General features: G+C 45.9%; 1 protein-coding gene across 3 annotated transcripts in view; it reads left to right on the top strand.

Moving 5' to 3' along the window:
* LOC108935806 (cAMP-dependent protein kinase inhibitor beta-like) overlaps window positions 1-20,549 on the top strand; it is a 33,207-nt gene extending 12,658 nt beyond the window's left edge. For all 3 annotated transcript variants that reach the window (XM_018754681.1, XM_018754682.1, XM_029254319.1), the window contains 2 exons: window positions 18,469-18,632; window positions 19,257-20,549. In XM_018754681.1, the coding sequence (XP_018610197.1) occupies window positions 18,469-18,632; window positions 19,257-19,339 (247 nt within the window). In that variant the 3' untranslated portion in view covers window positions 19,340-20,549. The remainder of the gene's footprint in view (window positions 1-18,468; window positions 18,633-19,256) is intronic.
* Window positions 20,550-22,700: the final 2,151 nt, after the last annotated feature.

The raw sequence follows: 22,700 nt of genomic DNA, 5'->3' as shown, positions 1-22,700 counted from the left end.
GATTTGCATGTATGTCACACTTCAGACGCATGACAATCTATAGGAATGATGCAGGACCATCAGACAAAGCACCTACTGTAAGTCCCAGTGTCTCAACCCTCCACCATGGCCAAGTACATTTGCACATAGAAGTAATCTGACATGTTTGATGATCCTTCAGACACTATCAGCATTGAAGTGGTAGCGTGACCATAAAGTGACACAGTTTGAGAAAGACATAATAGATAATATGCAAACAGTACAGTACAAGTAATTACAGTAGTGTGCATGAAGATGTCTAAATAAAATGGGCATAGAGGTGGAATATGTGGCAAGATTAAGCATTAACAGGTGTAGCTGGGGTCAGTGTAAGTGGGTAGGCAGTGCAGCCCATGATGGAAGACAGGAGGGTTTGTCTAATGGACAGCCAGCCCGTGTTACTGCCCTAATGGACTGACAAGGACAAGCTACTGCCAGTTGTAGAGAACTTTTTAAGCAGCTAGTCTGAAGAGTTGAGGGGAAAATTTGGGGAGTGTGTGAGGGGAGCAGTGTGGTGGTTAGAGCCAGGGCTGGTGAAGCTGCTATTTGTGAAAGGCTTCAAAGCATTCACAAACCAACTTGGGATTTACGCACCATACCATGTGTTCAGCATTGGCTAACAACTAGAGTGTAAGCCATGGGTGAGGCCTAAGTGAAAGCGTGTGTTGTAGCACAATGGAGGCTGTGAGACAGCTAGGGATCACTGAAGGAGATGTGCTGAACCAAGATAAAAGGCCTGGGTGAGAGAGATGGAAGTTAAGTATTTAGTATGGTCTGGGATTTTCTTCTTCACACTATGGCTTACTTGTCTGTTCTGAGACCCCGCCACTAACAGGAGGATGGTATTTGGCATAATGCAGGGAGGTCAAATTAAGAATGAGTGGCAGGAATAAATGCACATTCTGGTCTTTGTGTTGGTACAGAGAAGCTATTTGTCCATGGATTTGAGACTCAGAGCAATGTATCCCAGAGGTGCAGGGCTGTGGGTGCAGTGGTGGTTATATAACTGCTCTTCTGGCAGAACATGTGCTCATTTATATCCTAGAACGGGCCTGCCATTGTACCCTTAAATTTTTACTTCAGATTGCTTTGGTAAAATGTCCGTCTCAGCGTATCAGCTTAAAGTCTGTAAAATATATGTCAGTCACTTTAAGGTGTCTGTGAAGTGACCGAGAAACGTGATGAGAATAATTCCAGATGTGTGCTGTGCAAGGTGACATGTGGACCCATAGCAACTTCAAAACTTTAATTCACATGGTGAAGCAAGGACTGTTGGCCAACAAGAAGTTTATTTTCAGAAACTGTATATTTGTGGTCCGTGAGAAACCTGTAAAAATGAGCGTCGTAGCATTTATGGCTCCAGTTTATGCTTTGTGCCTGAATATGTGTTGAGGTGAAAGTAAGTTGCTGCAAACTTGTGTCAAAGCACCTAATAGAAATACTGCTTGTGAGTACTTGGTGTGCCCCATTCCTCATGGGAGTGACTCCATTGTGTGCAGCACAGATATGTGCAAAATGTTCAATACTTTATACCCACAGTCCAAAGACATGCTTTTCAGCTTCACCCACAGTGTGTGAGTGACAGTGTTCCACTGATGTATGGCTGAGGGACCCATTGTAAGTCACCTTGGTGAATAAGGTGTGTGGGCTGGTAACATTATGTAGTATTCATTGGAAGTTGCTTTGGAGAAAAGGATCTGCTAAATGAATACATAAATGCAAACTGGCTCAGTATATGGCTGATGTATTCCAGCTGCACCTTGTCAGATGGTCAGCCAGGGGCCGAGAGCTTCGTCCTGGTTATGGAGCTCTTCATCTTAGTCTGTAAGACTGACATGGACCTTCGAAAGGTTAGTACACTATGGGCACATTCTGAAAATTACACTGTTTGGCCCTTGCTTCTCTTCCTTTGTAAGATGTTGTTGTGTCACTGCTGTGAAACCATATCCGTAGCATGGTTAAATAGGAGAGCTTTTGGCAGTATTCCTGTTTTTATGGCCTCTTTCCCACAGTAGAAGTTTTGTGGTGCTTTGAAAAGCAAACTGGAGTACTCGGTGTACACAGAGGCTCTTCCTCCCAGGTGTACTTAAATTTTGTTACTATTAGTTACCAGTGGGGGGTGCGGTGGCGCAGTGGGTTGGACCGGGTCCTGCTCTCCAGTGGGTCTGGGGTTCGAGTCCCGCTTGGGGTGCCTTGCGACGGACTGGTGTCCCGTCCTGGATGTGTCCCCTCCCCCTCCGGCCTTACGCCCTGTGTTGCCGGGTAGGCTCCGGTTCCCTGCGACCCCGTATGGGACAAGCAGTTCCGAAAATGTGTGTGTGTGTAGTTACCAGTGATGCATTCTATGTCTATACATTAATGTGGCTCAGTGGGTAGTACAGTAGTTACCCCCTTATTTGCAGGGGATATGTTCCAAGACTCTTAACAGATGCCTGAAACCCCAGAAGGTACCGAACCCTATATATTTTTTCCCCTATAAAGACTAAGGACCAATGCCCAGGTCTTCATAAGTACTGGCTTTGTTTTTTTTTTTTGAAAAAAAGGGGGTTGCTTGAACACAAGCACGGCGATACCACGACAGTCAATTTGATAACTCAGATGGCTACTAAGTGACTAACGGGGGGGTAGCATATATAGCATGGATACGCTGGACAAAAGGATGATTCACATCTCAGGTGGGCTGGTGCCAGATTTCATCATGCAACACAGAATGGCACGCAATTTAAAACTTCCATCCATCCATCCATCTTCCTCCGCTTTTATCCGGGGCCGGGTCGCGGGGGCAGCAGTCCGAGCAGAGTACTCCAGACTTCCCTCTCCCCGCACACCTCCTCCAGTTCCTCTGGGGGAACCCCAAGGCGTTCCCAGGCCAGCCGGGAGACATAGTCTCTCCAACGTGTCCTGGGTCTGCCCCGAGGCCTCCTCCCAGTGGGACAAGCCCGGAGCACCTCCCCAGGGAGGCGTCCAGGAGGCATCCGGAACAGATGCCCGAGCCACCTCAACTGGCTCCTCTCAATGCGGAGGAGCAGCGGCTCTACTCCGAGCTCCTCCCGGGTGACTGAGCTCCTCACCCTATCCCTAAGGGTGCGCCCAGCCACTCTGCGGAGGAAACTCATTTCTGCCGCTTGTATCCACGATCTCATTCTTTCGGTCATGATCCAGAGTTCATGACCATAGGTGAGGGTAGGAACGTAGATCGACCGGTAAATTGAGAGCTTCGCCTTACGACTCAGCTCCCTCTTCACCACAACAGACCGGTACAATGACCGCATTACTGCGGACGCCGCACCGATCCGTCTGTCAATCTGCCGCTCCATTTTTCCCTCACTCCTGAACAAGACCCCGAGATACTTAAACTCCTCCACTTGAGGGAGCAACTCCCCCCTAACCCGGAGGGAGCAATCCACCTTTTTCCGACTGAGAACCATGGCCTCGGATTTGGAGGTGCTGATTCTCATCCCCGCCGCTTCGCACTCGGCTGCAAACCTCCCCAGTGCACGCTGCAAGTCTTGACTTGATGAAGCCAACAGGACCACATCGTCCGCAAAAAGCAGAGACGAGATCTCGCGGCCACCAAAACAGACACCCTCCGTTCCCTGACTGCGTCTAGAAATTCTGTCCATAAAAATAATGAACAGAATCGGTGACAAAGGGCAGCCCTGGCGGAGTCCAACATGCACCGGGAACAGGTCTGACTTACTGCCGGCAATGCGAACCAAGCTCCTACTCCGGTCATACAGGGAACGAACAGCCCATAGTAACGAGCCCCGAACCCCATAATCCCGAAGTACCCCCCACAGGATGCCACGAGGGACACGGTCGAATGCCTTCTCCAGGTCCACAAAACACATATGGACTGGTTGGGCAAATTCCCACGAACCCTCCAGCACCCTAGTGAGGGTATAGAGCTGGTCCAGTGTTCCACGGCCAGGGAGAAAACCGCATTGCTCCTCCTGAATCCGAGGTTCGACTATCGGTCAGATTCTCCTTTCCAGTACCCTGGCATAGACTTTCCCAGGGAGGCTAAGGAGTGTGATCCCCCTGTAGTTGGAACACAATCTCCGGTCCCCCTTCTTAAAAAGAGGGACCACCACCCCGGTCTGCCAGTCCAGAGGCACCGTTCCCGAACTCCACGCGATGCTGCAGAGGCGTGTCAGCCAAGACAGCCCCACAACATCCAGAGACTTGAGAAACTCGGGGCGGATCTCATCCACCCCCGGAGCCTTGCCACCGAGGAGTTTTTTGACTACCTCAGCAACTTCAGCCAGGGTAATGGACGAGTCCCCCTCCGAGTCCCCAGCCTCAGCTTCCTCTACGGAAGGCGTGTCGGAGGGATTGAGGAGATCCTCAAAGTACTCCTTCCACCGCCCGAGAACATCCTCAGCTGAGGTCAGCAGCGCACCACTTCCACTGTGAACAGTGTTCGTGGAACACCGCTTCCCCCCTCTGACTCGCCGGACGGTTTGCCAGAATCTCTTTGAGGCCGACCGAAAGTCTTCCTCCATGGCCTCACCGAACTCCTCCCAAGCCCGAGTTTTTGCCGCGGCGACTGCCAGAGCCGCGCTCCGTTTGGCCCGTCGGTACCTGTCAGCTGCTTCAGGAGTCCCATGAGCCAGCCAGGCCCGATAGAACTCCTTCTCCAGCTTGACGGCATCCCTTACTTCCGGTGTCCACCACCGTGTTCGGGGATTGCCGCCGCGACAGGCACCGGAGACCTTATGGCCGCAGCTCCGAACCGCCGCACCGACAATGGAGGAGCGGAACATAGTCCATTCAGACTCAATGTCCCCCGCCTCCCTCGGGACCTGGTTGAAGCTCTATCGGAGGTGGGAGTTGAAGACCTCTCTGACAGGGGCCTCCGCCAAACGTTCCCAACAGACCCTCACTATGCGTTTGGGCCTGCCAGGTCTGTCCAGCTTTTTTCCCCCGCCATCGAATCCAACTCACCACCAGGTGGTGATCAGTTGACAGCTCAGCCCCTCTCTTCACCCGAGTGTCCAAGACATATGGCCGAAGGTCAGAAGAAACGACTACAAAGTCGATCATCGACCTCCGACCTAGGGTGTCCTGGTGCCAAGTGCACTGGTGGACACCCTTATGCATGAACATGGTGTTCGTTATGGATAAACCGTGACTAGCACAGAAATCCAATAACAACTCACCGCTCGGGTTCAGATCAGGGAGGCCGTTCCTCCCAATCACGCCCCTCCAGGTATCACTGTCGCTGCCCACGTGGGCGTTAAAGTCCCCCAGTAGAACGACAGAGTCCCCAGTGGGAGCGCTTTCCAGCACGCCCCCCAGGGACTCCAAAAAAGCCGGGTACTCTACACTGCCACTCGGCGCATAAGCACAAACAACAGTGAGAGACCGTTCCCTGACCCGAAGGCGTAGGGAGATGACCCTCTCATTCACCGGGGTAGACTCCAACACATGGCGGCTGAACTGGGGGGCTATTAATAAGCCCACACCAGCCCGCCGCCTCTCACCTTGGGCAACGCCAGAATAGTGGAGAGTCCACCCTCGATCGAGTAGAGTGGTTCCAGAACCCAAGCTGTGAGTGGAAGTGAGCCCTACTATATCTAGACGGTATCTCTCAACTTCCCGCACCAGCTCAGGCTCCTTCCCCGCCAGTGAGGTGACATTCCAAGTCCCAAAAACCAGAGTTGGCGCCCGAGGTCTGGGTCGGCTGGGCACTCGGCCCCGACCACCGCCCAAATCACAATGCACCGGCCCCTTGCGGTTTCTCCGGCAGGTGGTGAGCCCACCGAAGAGCGGCTCCACGTCATGGCTTCGGGCTGAACCCGGCCAGGCCCCGTGGGCATAGACCTGGCCACCAGGCGCTCGCATGCGAGCCCCCCCCCCCAGGCCTGGCTCCAGGGTGGGGCCCCGGTGACCCCATACCGGGCGGGGTAAACGGACGCCTTGATTTTTCCTTCATAAGGGGTTTTTGAACCGCACTTTGTCTCGTCTGTCATCCAGGACCTGTCTGCCATGGGAGACCCTACCAGGTCATTTAAAACTTATGAATTGTTTATTTCTAGAATTTTCCATTTAATATTTTTGGACTGTGGTTGACCACGGGTAACTGAAACCTCGGAAAACAAATCCGTAGATACTGGGTGACTACTGTACTTGTGCTTCAGTGCCAGGCCATGCAGTCAACCATGACTTTGAGTCGCTATTCAGTGGTTTGCATGTTCTCACCATGTTCATATGAATTACTTCTTAGTGCTCTGGTTTCCTACCATGTACAAAGGCTTGTGTTTCAGGTGAACTGGGGAAGCTAAGCACAGGCATCCTTCAATTTACAAAATCTTTATCCAAAATTTCAGTATAATGGGTCTTGGCTTTTGACAATTGTTCATGTTTTACAGAACATTAAGTTTTTGTAGTAACAAAAGGATAATGAAATTTATCCAAAGTGTATCTGTACTTGAGTTACTGCTCATTCTGCAGAGGACTGCGCTTTCACAAGGAAAAGTGCAAATAACCTTAGTAATGACTGAAGTAATAACTTCAAAAAACAGCCCTCTTTTTTCTGAGCATGGTCTGGAAACAGGACAGCAAAGGTAACAGTTGTATCTCTCATAACAATGAGAAAGTACATCACTTAACATAAAAGCATCTGCTAAATGAATCAGTATACATATGAGTTTTATATTATGCTGAAATCATGGGTTGATGGTTATATATTATAGGTGTTTCACATTTTCCCAGGGGTCACAAACACTGTCTTTGGATGGGCTGGGAACGCATTACACACGTGCATTTTCCGAACCGCTTGTCCCATACGGGGTCGCGGGGAACCGGAGCCTAACTTGGAAACACAGGGCGTAGGGCTGGAGGGGGAAGGGACACACTCAGGAGGGGACGCCAGTCCGTCGCAAGGCACCCCAAGTGGGATTTGAACCACAGACCCACCAGAGAGCAGGACCCGGTCCAACCCACTGCACCACTGCAACCCCCTGGGAATGCATTATTCACATTTAAAATAATGGGAAACAGGCTTTCAGTATATAAAATTTCAATATCCACACCAGTGTGCTGCATTGCTATGCTCATGGTCATGCTGCTTAAACGTGTGATAAATTGTAGGGAACTGCAGCACTATAACACACCTTGGACCAGGTGTCGGCTAAATTAGTTTGTTTAGGAGAAAAGTATTCAATTTATTTTAAAAGCATCTCAAATTTATAAATATTTGTGTAGCAGATGAATTGCATCACTAAAATGCAGCATTGAATCTCAGTGCCACAAGTTCCATGATGCTGTAGCGTCCGGACGGGAGTCCGACACGGACGCGCATTGCTGTTAGACGTAAAGTAGAATAACCCCACATGCAGAGTGACATTGAAAGTGCACTGTGCAAACTGGAAAGCACTTTGTGGAGGTGAAACAAGAAATGCAGGACAAGGAAACACACACACACACACACATTTTCAGAACCGCTCGTCCCTTACGGGGTCACGGGGAACCGGAGCCTACCCGGCAACACAGGGCGTAAGGCCGGAGGGGGAAGGGGACGCACCCAGGACGGGACGCCAGTCCGTCGCAAGGCACCCCAAGCGGGACTCGAACCCCAGACCCACCGGAGAGTAGGATTGCGGTCCAACCCACTGCGCCACCGCACCCCCTGACAAGGAAACAGTTTGTACAAAAGTGAACAGTGAAACGCGAATCTGAGTACGATTTGGACCCTGAGGTGTGATGAAAGTACGGACTGGAACGCTGGACCAGGACTGGAGAACAAGAGGCAGGAGTTGACAGAATGGGCACTCGGGACTGGAACATAAACACCTAGGAACCAGACTATGAATTGCTAGGAGAGTATAATGAAAATGCTGATCAAGAATCCGTAACCCATCATCTGCCGCTTGCTCCCTTTATACCCCAGCAAGTACCTAATCGTGGACATGTGCTTGGTTCTGGGTCAGCGGCAGGGAGTGGCGCCTCCTCTGACCTGAAGGGTATTACCCCTGTGGGTTGTGACACATGCGTTGTTGTTAATTAATCTGATGCTTTTGTGCAAGGCAGCTTGCAGTGATTTAGCTATTTATTCTTTAGGGAAATTATTTCAAAGAACAGATGTGCTCAACAGGATGTAAAGAGCAAGTTAAGTGCTTGGGACCCCCTGGTATATACAAAGTGAGGATAAAATAAAAAAGCACACACAAGCTGCACAGAATAACTGATATTGATGAAGGCTGTCACTAACCCCATTGCAGCATCTTGAGTTCACAAATGATGAGACCAACTTCTGGGTTTTCTAATAATGTTACATTTAATTAAAATGCCAACAAAACATCTGTCGCTCCACTTGTACAATCTGAGGCAAACTTCTCTTCTCTACTACTATTGCATTTTTGCTAAAACAAAGAATGTATTTAATGTATGGACATCTAGTGGAAGTTCTATAAATCACATTCTAAATTGTACAATTTTAACTTGGTGCCAATCACTTGTCAGCAATTACAAGTTGGCAACCAAATACAAACACCTTTCCACACAACATCAAACAGCACCAACCCAAACAATAAAAGATACAACAAAGGCCTCCTGCCAAAATGCATCTATATGAAATATAAGACTATTCTAGTAAGCTTGTTTGCTCTCATTTTTCAGGGTAAGTACATCAACCATCATTGTTAATGTATCAGTTCAGGGTAAGTACCTTTTCAAGGGTACTACAGCAGGAGGTGGAATTCAAACCTGGATACTTTGAGTGCAAGGCAGCACTTCTAACCACTACCTTATCCTTCCAGTGTCTGTGGCCTTTATCTAACCTTGAGTTCTTTCCAGTTGTCTTTACTTAGCTTCCCACTCAATGACCTGCCTCTGGGGTGACCTTCCTCATGTTATATTCCATCTGTTTTGATATTCAGCGGTGCATGGCACTTAAGTGAATCAAATAAGGAAGGAACAGTGGTTTGTTAATTTCTATGGCCAAAGGAAATGGTTTGTCAGTAAGTCTCACTTGTGATTACACTTCCATCTTGTCCTCTATCTTTCTCATCACTTCATTAGCCCTCTCTTTCTCTTTTGATTGCTGCCTTGCTGTGAACCTGTTGGATGCTAATTGTGGCATGCTTCTGTGGGCCTGAGGGGTTGGGCTGGGGTGAGCGCTGACATTTGGGGGAGCAAGGAGATTTGCTTGCCCCTTCTGTGTCTCCGGCAGCCTGCTTTTTTTCCTAGGACTGGAAATAGACTTTAACTTCCGCTACAGGGGCTGTGTGCCATAAGTTCAAACAGGAAGTGTGGCAGCACCTCCATGTCCCTCAATCACCACCTCGCACCCATTGCATCTTGAGATGCTCAAACGAGCATCTCTGCAATCACCATCCTATGTGAGCAATGGGTGGTGCTGTGGTTTTCTGGTATTCTTGAGGAATGTAAAGGCAAAGTCATGCAAAGCAAAATCTCTTATCCTGTCAACCCTGCCCCCAAACACTATCTGAATCAGTACCGCATTGAGGTTGGTCAGCCATTGTGGAAGTGTAGAACCCTCCAGTGTGTCAGAGGGTGGCACAGTGGCACCTGCCATTTGGGTGACTTTTTGCCATCCCTCTCATTGTAACACTGCTGCCTGGTGGAAGAATAGTCAGATGTACTGAATGTCATCTAATCCAAAATTAGACACAATTAAACTAAGATTAATGTATATGAGGTTTCCATTATTGACTACAGTGTTTAGCTTTGAGGGGGGGCACGGTGGAGCTGCGGGTTTGGCCCATGTCTGTGTGGTGGGTCTGAGCTGCTTTTCAGCAGACTGGCGTCCAGTCCTTTGTGTGTCCCCTCCCCCCTTGGCCTTGCACCCTGTGTTGCCGGGTAGGTTCTGCCTTGCCACAATCCTGCTCCGGACAAGCAGTTGTTAACGTTGGTTGTTTAGCTTTGTAGCTGCAAAAGGTATGCAAAACCCCTGCAGAAAATATAAAACTTCTTAATTGAAGAAGGAGGGATGGGGGTATGATCTTCGAAGAGCCATTAGGGCTGCCAAGAGGGAATACAGACTGAGACTGGAGTGTCATTACACTACTGCTGACACCCGGCGCCTGTGGCAGGGATTACAGAACATCACAGATTATTGGAGCAGAAGCAGGTATGAGATCACTGACAGCCGCATCACACCTGACAAACTCAATGAATTCTTTGCCCGTTTCGAGGTCTTGAACAACGAACCACTGGGTGGTAAACTGACTGGTGGGAACACACAGAACCCACCATTCACGGTCACATCTGCAGAAATGGCAAAGACTTTTGGGAAAACAAACCCATGGAAATCAGCCGGACCAGACAACATCCCTGGACGCGTACTTAGAGCCTGCTCATCGGTGCTAGCTGATGTCTTTACGGATATATTCAATTTGTCCCTTGCACAAGTCTCAATTCCCACCTGCTTAAAGAGGACCACTATCTTGCCGCTCCCAAAAAAACAACAAAGCATCCTGCCTCAATGACTACCGAACTGTTGCACTGACTCCATTAGTGATGAAGTGCTTCAAAAGAATTGTCATGAGGTACATCCAGACCATCACTCTGGACACTCTGAGCCCTCACCAGTTCGCATACAGACGGAACAGATCCACAGAGGATGCCATCAGCACAACAGTACACACTGCCCTCACCCACCTGGAAAACAAGGACAGCTATGTTTGAATGCTGTTTATTGATTACAGCTCAGCATTCAACACAGTAATACCTTCGAAGCTCATCAACAAGCTTCACAATCTTGGTGTGCCACACACCCTCTGCAACTGGGTTCTGGACTTTCTAACGGGCAGACCCCAGTCCGTTAGAATTGGGAATCACACATCCAGGTCAATAACCATAAACACAGGAACTCTGCAGGGCTGCATGCTGAGCCCCATGCTCTACGCACTCTTCACCCATGATTGTGTGGCCTCCCAGAACAACACCAGCATCATCAAATTTGCTGATGACACGACAGTCATTGGACTGATAACGGGAGACGATGAGTCGGCATACAGGAGGGAAGTGGCCGACCTAGTGAAGCGGTGCCACGACAACAATCTCTCCCTCAGTGTCAACAAAACAAAGGAGTTGATGATAGATCCACGGAGAAGGAGGGAGCAACACTCATCACTGCATATTGGTGAGACAGTGGTGGAGAGGGTGAGCAGCTTCAGATTCCTGGGTGTTCACATTACTGAGGATCTCACCTGGTCTCACATCATGTCTGGTCAAGAAATCAGGTCAGTGTCTGCATTTCTTGAGAAGGCTGAAGAAATTTGACATTCCAAGCCAAATCCTCAGAAGCTTCTATAGGTGTGCAATCAAAAGTGTCCTCACCAGCTCTATCACAGTGTGATTTGGAAGCTGCACCGTACAGGATCGTAAGGCACTACAGCGAGTGGTGAAAGCTGCTCGAACCATCACTGGAACATCCTTACCATCACTGGAGAGCCTATACCAGGCCAGAACCATCAGGAGAGCCATTAACATCATCAAGGACAACAGTCATCCCCAGCACAGCCTTTTCACACCCTTACCATCAGGCAGACGCTACAGGAGTGTTAAAGCCAGAACCTCAAGGTTGAAAAACAGTTTTTACCCACAGGCCATCAGGCTTGAGAACAATACCCATCCACTGCCTCTCCACCCATCACAGCAGACACAGTTCACCCTCTGAGCCTGAGAGGTGTCGACTACCCCTCATCCCTCCTACACACACATACACATCCACAACGCCAATAACATCAGAGACCACAGATTACCTTCACATACCTTGCGCACACAAATGCACACCCCACCTCAACTGTGAATAGACCCAATCTACCTCTCCAGGACTTTGCACGTGTATGACTTCTATGTTTATATTGCGCACTGCACACTTTATATATGTATATAACCTCGTTTCTTGGATTTTTGCACTAATAGTAATCTTAGTAATTTTAGTAACTTTTGTAATTTGTGACCTTGCACTAGCAGTAATTTTTGTAAATTTGTGATTTACGCCCTGTGTTTTCCTTGTTTTCCTTGTGTTTTTCTTTCCTTATGTCCTTATAATTTATGTCATAGACTGCGGAGAGGATTCACAGAATAAGAATCTCATTGTACGGTGTAACGAACTGTTTACTGTACACATGACAAACTCTTGAAATTGAAATTGCAGACAGATAAAGACAGGGATGGAGGATACACACACACACATTTTCAGAACTGCTTGTCCCATACGGGGTCGTGGGGAACCGCAGCCTACCCTGCAACACATGGCGTAAGGCCGAAGTCGAAGGGGACACACCCAGGGCGGGACGCCAGTCCGTCGCAAGGCACCCCCAGCGGGACTCGAACCCCAGACCCACCGGAGAGCAGGACTGTGGTCCAACCCACTGCGCCACCGCACCCCCTATGGAGGATACAATAAACACAAAAAAAGTGGATAGATACTTTTTTATTCCTAGGAGAAATTACATATTTTGGACAGATTAAAAGTGGACAACCAGAGAAGATGCGCTATTAAGCCTAGGTGGTATATTAAGGGCACAGGTGCTGAAGAAGGGCAGTGAGGGAGGTTGGGTGTAAAAGGGAAGAGCTTATGAATGGGATGCAAAGGAAGATGAGAGATCTAAGAAAGGAAGTGGTAGCGATGGAGGTAGGGAGGTGTGGTGGCTGGAGGGAACTGGAGGAATGTGTCTAATTGCAGGCCTCTCTGACATGGTGCTGGCTGTGGCTCTACCTCTCTACCTTCCTACTGTCCTTCAGAGCTTATTCCTCTCCTGTTGTTCCCCAGTGACCAAGGATGCCAGCAGGCAGATACTGTAATGACACATTCATATAACCGTCCTTCCCACGTGCCAAGCCACTTTTCAAGCATCCTGAGGGGACCCCCTTGTCCAAGCCCACCTGCATCCTATCCCTCTGTTCCCTGCCCCTGCTCCTTGTCAAATGTCACTGATTCAATTACTTTACCACAGGGGCAGAGTCCTCAGGTTGCCATGTTATTGTTTGTGTAAATACTTAGATTTGGTCTGCTCTCCACACCAATCCTTGCTCCTCTTAATTTTCCCTCATGTCTTCTGTCCTAGTATGTGAAGACCTAATTCATGCCCTTGTGACTGCCTAACAATCCAGGGCTTTGATCAGCTCTTCAAAACAGTGCAAACATGTTCAGGAAGTGAACCACTGACAAAGCTCTCTGGAACTGAAAATACTGAGATACTTTCTAGCCCACACATTAATTGCCCATTCCGTCCTCCACACCACAAACTCAGTGCTGTGTTGGGGAAAAGCAAGGGTTACGAGGGTGGTGAGGGAACCTCTAAGCTCTGCAAGCCTAGAAAGACCCATTGTGATCAGAATCACATGTGGCCTGCTGTTTGGAACCACTGTCCATTAGCATGGTCAAGTACCCTTCAGAGCCCCGCACAGGGGGTCCTGGTGTAGATGGACAGCAGTGCCACAACAGCTTACACCTTTTTTTAATTTAGAAGGACAAAAATAATAATAATATTTATATACAAGCAGGAGTAGGAGGCCTTAAGCACATCATAGTATACACATCAGACTAGATAAAGAAACAGGATTCATTCCAAAGAACTAGTATCAAAATGAAGCATATTCTGCAAATTGAGTTATAAACCTCTAAAAAAAAAAATAAAGGCAATTTCTATAAAATTCAAAGAGTACTTCAAACTGATCAGTATATACAAATAAGTACATGTACATTTACAATTGCACATATAGAAATGAATATCAATTAAGGGGTATCAGTGAGTATTGCTTTCTACAACCCATTTCCAGGAACAGTTGGAACAGTATGTAAAATGCAAATAAAAACAGAAATCAGTGATTTGCAAATATTTACATTTATTTACATTTACATTTATTCATTTAGCAGATGCTTTTGTCCAAAGCGACGTACATCTCAGCAAAAGTACAATTTATGCATTACATTGGGAGAAGGAGACATAGCTTCAGACCTGAAAGTCTCAAGCAAACCTAGTTTGTTCCCTACCATTGGCTATACCCATATTTAATTGAAAACAGTATAAAGACAAGATATTTAATGTTGTACCTCATAAACTTAAAAATTTGTAAATATAAGCAATATTTAGGCATCTGTTTGCCTGTGGAACATAAAAAAAAACCCTGAATTTTCCACAAGTAAATAAGTGGATAGGAAAAGGTGACTGTGTCATCACTGGGTGTAAAAGGAGCATCCATGAAAGACTCAGTTGTTTACAAGCAAGGATGAGTCAAGGCTCACCACTTCGTTCTAAACTCCATGAGCAAATACTTAAAACACTTTAGAACCAACATTTATCAACGTACAATTGCGAGGAACTTTGCCATCTGCCGTCTATAGCATCATTGAAAGATTCTAAGAATCCGTGTGTAAAAGGTAAGGCCACAAACCAGTATTGAATGTCCGTGGTCTTCGACGGCACTGAAGAAAAAAAACGCCATTTTTCTGTAATGAATGTAAACACATGGGCTCTAGAGTACTTTTGAAAACTGTTGTCAGTAAACACAGTTTGTCCCAATAACTACACGTGCAAGTTAAAACTATACTACATAAAGTTAAAGCTATACAACAGCTATATCCAGACACGCTGCCAACTTCTTTGGGCTAAAGCTCATCTGAGATGGACTGACGCAAAATGGAAATGTGTACTGGAGGGGTTGGACAGACTAGTTGACTAGTCGATTTGTCGACAATACTGCTCTATGACACTAACAACATGGACGCTTCTGAGAAGACAACAGGTGGGGAGCATCCATGAATGGTGGGTCATTGCAGCAAACCAGCAGCGGTTCATCAAGTGTGTGAAAATACTTCAGTAAAGATGAAGCTTGTGCTACTGTCACTTGCAAAATATGCAAGTCTGTCCTGAAGTACAACAAAAGGGATCCGCAGCTAGGAATGATTGGATCGATCGGTCCGTGTGCTGTACGTTGCATTCGTTCTTTGATTCGAAATTGAAAAACAAAATGTGAATTACGATGCCTCCATTCGCTTCTTGTTTTAGAAATGAAAAACAAATTGTGACTTAAATAGCATAAAATGAGAAAAACGGCTTTTTATTGTTTCTGTGCACACACTGACTGACACACAAGAAAACAAGAAGAACTTGGCAACTTGGTTATTAACTTTCTCTTTTTGTTTATCGTACAAATTGTAGAAATCAAAATATCACAATACCAAATATGATGAATGCCCTCAGTATTTACAATCTAACAGCAGGATAGCACAGGGATAGCGCTGGTCTCACAGCACCTGGGTGGTGCGAGATGTGGGTTCGATCCGTTGCAATCCATATCGATTACCATGATTACGATCCATCCGTATCGATCCATGCGTTGTGTGGGCTTTGCATGTTCTCCCCGTGTCTGTGTGGGTTTCCTTTTACAGTTCAAAGACAAGCTGTTAAGATTCCCTCGTAGTATGTGAGTGACAGAGAGTGTGTGTTCCACTGGATGAGTGACCCATTGTAAGTAGTATATCTAGCAGTGTAAGTCACCGCGGTGAATGGTGTGTGTGGGCTGATAACACTACACAGAGTTCATTGGAAGTTGCTTTGGAGAAAAGCCTCTGCTAAAAAAATAAATGTAAACATCTAACAAGTAGCCCAACCTGGACGTGAAAGTGAGCTTCGTTGGCGGTTTTTTCTTCGGAAAAAAATGTCCACTCTGGAACCATTTGCGCAAATGATAATACAAACTAGAGCAACATATTCAGAGATCGCAGACAATCTAGTACAACATGGTGCTGTGTGAGGTTGTTCTACAATTTGTCTGAAGATATTTTACATTTTGAGCAAAAAATGGTTTTTAAGCATAGTTAATTCATAATTTGTCATTTAAAAAAAACTGCATTTTTTAACCCAGAAACAATATCCCATCTTATCTGTTATATAATGTCTATATATCTGTCTTTGTACTGTTTTCAATTAAATAAGGGTAAAAGACAATTTACAAATAATTGCTTTTTTTTTTTGCATTTTACATACTCTCCCAACTTCTTTGGAAAAGGGGGTTGTATTTGCATATTAGTAATTTGCTTTTTGTTGTAGGTTAATTTTTCTTAAACAATCCAATTCCATGATTTATTTACACTGTAAATTGCTCTGTATGCACACACATCCTCCACACTTTACAGAATCAAGAGTTTACTGAATAAATGTTATGAAGAGTTTTGAACTCTATTTCTTTTATTTTATTTGAGTTGCAGTATTTAAACAACACGTTCCAGGCCATTCTTCAGTTAATCTTCATAGCATAGAAATTCCAAAACAGTTACCCTCTTGGGCTTATTTAATATGTTTTTTGAAAAATTAAACACACACACACACACACACACACACACACACACACACATTTTCAGAACCGCTTGTCCCATACGGGGTCACGGGGAACCGGAGCCTACCCGGGAACACAGGGGCGTAAGGCCAGAGGGGGAGGGAACACACCCAGGACGGGACGCCAGTCCATCGCAAGGCACCCCAAGCGGGACTTGAACCCCAGACCTACCGGACAGCAGGACTGTGGTCCAACCCACTGCGCCACCGCACCCCCTTCGAAAAAAAAATTAAACACATATATTTATTGTTACAGTTTTGGACAGGGAAACTATGCAAGTCATTGAACTGTTCATAGGATAATATATTACCTCTCTCATTATGTCTAAAAAATGGTTAACACCATTCTGATCCCATCTAGTGAGGAGCAGTGACACTTAGTCATCCTCCTTATACCAGAGTTATTCCACCGTGTGACTTCATGGTGGGGCATTGTGGCAGCGACATACGTATCTTCCCAGGGAGAAGAGCTTATTGGTAAAACATGTATAATGTATTTGGTAATTTTGAAGTTGCATGGCCACTTAGTGAGGAAAAATTGAAGGCCACGAATTTTCTCAAAAAAAATCTGAGCTGGAATAAAGTTCCATATTGTCCCTGTAACATCTGGTTAAGCCTCACTCAATTTATTTCAGAGAATGTAATTTGCTGAGAGTGTCATTAAAGTCACTCAGCTCACATACCCCTCCTTCTGCATCAAGAGAAATATCACCAGCCAGTGGGGTGCAGTGCTGGGGTGGGTCACGTTGACGGTGTTGATAGGTGGGCCTCCACCCTGTGCACCTCTTAAACCTCCAGCCCAGGAAGCTTCTAGTTAGAGTGCTGGGTTATCATAACATCACACAGTGTGGCTTCGTCTCGCTGAGTGTTTCTCTATGGAGCCTCACCTCTTTGTCCTTGGCTCCAATGATAGGAATAAAGAGGTTACACTCAGCATGCTAGAGACAGGGATTTATTTAAAGAACTCTCTGGGGAAAAAAAGCAAAGTTGTGAACTCATCTGTTGCTATGCCAGAGCTGGTTTCTTGCTTGTTGCTATAGAAACTGCAGCTCATCTTTTGTGTTTGTGTGTCTGTGGACAGTACCACAGGATGTGCACATGTGGTCCAGCCCCACCCCCAAACCCTGAACTACTGAGACACATGGTCTGAGGATTGCCATGGAAACATGCACAAAGCCAGGGCATTGACCAAATCCTTCCTTCCCAAAGCAGAGCATGGATTTGTGGGCTATTGCTGACAAGAAAGGGAATATCAAAATCCTTGAAAAGCAAGTTTAACATTAACATAGACGTGTCCTCTCCCCCTCCAGCCTTGTGCCCTGTGTTGCCGGGTTGGGCTCCGGTTCACTGTGACCCCGTTCAAGACAAGTGGCTTCAGCTAGTGTGTGTGTGTGTGTGTGTGTGTGTGTGTGTGTTGGATAACATTGTTCATGGCTGCATAAATGTGTTATTTATGTATTTTATGCAACATCTTTGGATGTTAAATAGAAATTTTTACAATATAGCACTCCCTCTGGTAGAGTGTGGTTGAAGTTTACTTTGCTCACACACTCCACCTCTAAGTAATTAGCATGCAGAAGTAGGAGTGGCTTATCTAGAGCACAGAGATCTCAAGGTCTCTACTGTGCTTTACCTCCCCTGTGTTGCCATTGCCCTCTTCCCTCACTTTCATCGCTACACAACTCTCTACTTTCTCTCCTAACTTCTTCCTCTGTGCTGCTTTCCACAATTCCTCTCCCACCCATTTCTACCTAGAAGGTTCCAGTTCTGGAGCCTACTCAGGTGCCTTGCTTCATGGTGCATTTACATAAATTTACTTAGATGATGCAAAGCCACTTACACTGTTAAGTCTACTTGCATTGATTTACCCATTTATACCTCCAGGTAATTTGTACGGTATCAATTCAGGGTAAGTACCTTGATCAAGGGTACTACAGCGGGGGTATTGAAGGTTGGTTCATTGAGTGCAGGGTAGCATCTCTAACCACTATGCCACCTGCTGCAAAGATGTTTTGAGCTACCCACTTTGAAGTGTCAAAAAGTGTGTTGGGTGCTGTGTAATATACTGTGAAGACATAATAGTACTGTCCTGCATAACATCACTGTCCTTTCTCTCTCTTTGTGTCACTCAAAGCCTTACTTCCTGCCACCTGGAGATGACGGAGGTGGAACCAGTACTAGATTTTGCATCCTCGGGGCGTTCGGGCCGCCGCAATGCCCTCCCAGACATTCTGGGCTCCCCTGCAGGAGTGAGCCCCTCCGACCTGCCACTGAAGCTAGCTGAACTCTCCCTCACAGGTGAGGCATTCCAGTGACCCCACAGACTCATCCCCCACTCTTGGGAGTTACTGGATTTGACACGTGTGACATGATGCTCTCCAAGCTCTAACCAGAGGAAGACACTTGTGATCTGACTTGAGGCCAACCTGAGCCTCACAGTGTAATTTCTGAAACTGCCACACATACTAAGTATAGTATCTAGTCCAAATTCATTCAGAGATAAAAATGATGATATGAATGCTGATGTTAGCTCTATTTTGACTGAATTCTTTAGCTTTGTAATTATGAAAGGCCTAAAGTACAATATAAAACCCATGAATGAAATATGTAATTTGTCTGGTTTATTAAATGCTAGCAGATTTTTGGGCCATAGACACAGAAATTATTTTACTTTTCAGAATGCTGCATTTATTTATTCTCAATCAACCATACAGTTTTGCTTAGTCATTCTTGATAACAAATTGACCCTTTTATTATCTAAATATGGACAGACAGACAATAGATAGATAGATAGATAGATAGATCAGGATCTCAATAGCGTCAGCAGTTACTGTAGAGTCGTTGACAAGAATGCATCTCTTTTTCTTGTTAAGCCCACTAACTTTCGTGTATGTGGTCCCCCAAACCCCTTTCTATTAGCAGATGGGCCAGATGTTGCTCAGTCGCCCACCACAGAAGAGTCCCTGGCTCCCATAGAGGGTTCTGAGGGAAAGGATGGATCATAAGGAGCCAAAAGTATGGTCATGGCTGTCACAATGAGCCTGGAAGACTGTGAGCAGCAGGAGGAGGACAAGGCATGTGTCTGAAGAGCTCCTGCCTTGCTTGGAAGTGAAGTACTGTTGGATGCCACAGTGAGGGGCTCTTGGCTTGCGGTATGAGGCTGTACTCAGCAAACATCAACCAGTATAAGAACATCTATGAGAAAGAGATGCTGAGAAACCCAAAAAAACATAAAAATTGACTTTTTACTGTTCATTTAAAAAGTTAGCTGGACTGTGAGATTTTTATGAACCCACAGGAACATTGGAATTTTTGATCCAATGCTGACCTCTCAGAACCTTTTTTTGCATTCCTTTTCTACAACAATGACCTGATTTAGAATGCACATTGCAATGGCATTCTCAGGGGGTGCTGGCATTTTCCCGTGGGTGGTCCAGCCTCAGAGTATGTGAGTCTAGGGAATATGAGAGACCAGGCCATGCTGAGGGAATGTTGTGCATTTACCTGTGAATTCCCTGATGGCCACAAGCTGTTGATATCTTTTGTGTGAGGAGTGTTTCGAATCAAGTAGCATAAGCCAGGCAAAGACCAGCAAAGCATGAGGTTCTTTAAGTGGCAGAAGCATGTAAACATGTGCTGCAGGCTCTTTATGCAGATGAACACATGGACCACTAGCATACACATTGACCAAAAGCTCACCACTGCCAGTTCTACACACTTTCTGTTCGTTTCCACTAATTTTAGCAGGCAAATACAGCAAGCAATTCATAGGCTGGACACCACAGACCTGGGCAACAGCTTCAAAACCCTCGACTATAACTCTCCTGTAATGGACATTGTGGACTTTACACTAGAAATATCCACACAGGTCCCATGTTATGACAGTAAAATTCCCAGGATGGAGGCGCAGCCACTGGTACTCAGACCTCCAGAGGGTGGTTTTTCTCTCTTTCTCCACAGCCATGAATTTTTTGTATTCCTCTCCCCAGTTTCCAGCTGTGATATACTAATAGTTAACTATCATTTTTGTTTGTGATCTTGCATACATTGGGGAAACAAAACTTACAAATTTAAGAAAAACCAAATTCCCACATATTTTTCAGGGCTTTAAGTTTTTTGTGGTGGAACAATCAACTTCCTGAGGAACATCAGGATTCCCTGATTCTGACATACTAAACTAGGTATAGTACAAATGTTTTATACTTCAAATTGTAAACTGTTCCAATTATAACAAACACATTTCCGAGATACAGCTACACATATAAAGTAATAAATACTAACATAAAATAAAAACAAAATGTATATAACAAAATTTAAATACTGTTAATTTCATTCATTCATTCATTCATTCATTCATTCCCACGTCCCAAAATGTTTTACATAGAAAGCCTGTGACCTTTACCAGCGTCTCACATTAGTCTCTCATGTATCAGTCATACTTGCAGAGCTGCAGGTGATACAGAGGTTAAGTTCCTATTCTCCATTCACAGGACCCAGGTTTGAATCCCACCTCTTGCTATAGGACTGTTGATTAAGAAACTTACCCTGAATCAATGCAGTAAAAATTACCCAGCTGTATAAATGAGGAAGTCCTTAAGACTAATTTATCATTGTAAGTTGACATGTTGGACAGTGTCACTAAATGGTATATGTAAGTTGAGTGACAAACTCTGTGTAGGACAGCTATGTAGTGGATGGATGTCAGGTGAGCTGCAATAAAGACACATGCCAGCTTCTGTAGACTGTTTCTCACAAACTAATACCCATGCTTGCTATTGATGACAACGATCACAAAGTACTTTTGTTTAGTTCTGCTAGAAGTTTTCTGCAAACAAAGTGATTTTTACATCCAAAGTGCTGTATGTGTGGGATCGACGACAAAGATTTAAGAAGACCAAGGCCTCAGTCAGAACGTTTTATATACCATGGTGTCATCTATGGCTGAATAGACTCCAAGTGATTGTACTTTGGAGTTCACATACCATATGTGTCAGTGTTTTTTATTCAAAGTCTACAAGCTGTTTGTTAGGTGCCTCTTTTAATGGAAGTACAGAAATCCTGTCCCATGTGTTACTATTTTAAACTAACCACATTTCTGTGATTTTAGTAATGACTGTAAATTTGTGACCATACAAACTAAAAAACTGTAATGCCTTCATTTGTATTATTTTCTAAATCTTTTATTTCTGTATATATTGTAGAATTTATATATTGTTATGTGATATACTGGAATAAATACACATAGCTGAAGTGCTGTTAACAGTTTATTATTTCTTGTTTGGCTAAACTTGAAATAATTACTGTCATGCGTAGCAGAGGATGCAGGGAAGGCAGGACCCAAGTGCAGGATCGTTCATTCAGGGCCAAGGGGCTAGGCTTGTTCTTGTTGTTGGGGAGAAGCGACTGGTCGGTTGATCAGCAGTCAGGGTGAAAGCAAAGGTCCGTGGATGAAGTGGGGAAGCAAGGTGAATGGTCAAGAACCAGGGAACGAAGAACAGGACACGAGGACGAAAGGGAAAAGGACATGGAATGTGGTGAGTGCTGTTAGCGCAGAACATCGGCCTTGGTATTCTTGGAGCTGGCACGATATGAGATGCTGAACCAGAACCTGGTAAAGAAAAGGGCCTAATGGGCTTGTCAAGGGTTCAGTCGACAGGGTGTTCTAAGGTATTCTAGGTTCCAGTGGTCCATAAGGGCCAAGAACTGGTGAGCAGACCCTTCAAACAAGTGCCTCCACTGTAACGCCAATTTGATAGCCAGGAGTTCCCAATTTTGGATATCATAGTTATGCTTGATGGGTGAAAGCTTATGGGAGAAGTATGCACAGAGGTGGAGCTTTGCAAGGGACTCCTGTTGTTGCGCCAGAACCGCCCCTACTCGCACTGTAGAGGCATCTACTGAAATCCCAGATGAACCAGCGGTAAAAGTTTTCAAACCCCAAGAACCACTGTAAAGCCTTCACAGAATTGGGATGAGGCCAATCGCGCACCACCTATACCTTAGCTGGATCCATTGCCACACCATCTGGGCAAGAATGAAGCCCAAGAAAGCCACACGTTCCTGGTGAAAGACACTTTTCACCCTAGACAAAGAGACTATTCTCTGAAAGGTGGCTGAGGACTTGCAGTACATGCTGCACGTGTTTGGACAGTGAGCGCGAGAACACTAAAATGTTGTCAAGGTACACGAGAACTGGCTGCTCTGGAGTCTATGAACGTGCTTGTGACTATCTGGCGGGCCCCTCCCTTCCAGGAAAGGACAATGGGAACAGTGAACTGAAAGACTGGATGGAAGAGGTCACTCCCTGCATGCTGCGTTCGGGTAGCCCCTGGGGACGGGCACTCAGGACAGGTTGCAAAAAAGTGG

This window comes from Scleropages formosus, chromosome 8 (genome assembly GCF_900964775.1).
Source record: "Scleropages formosus chromosome 8, fSclFor1.1, whole genome shotgun sequence".
NCBI lineage: Eukaryota > Metazoa > Chordata > Actinopteri > Osteoglossiformes > Osteoglossidae > Scleropages > Scleropages formosus.
This window is presented reverse-complemented; position numbering and strand designations above follow the sequence as displayed.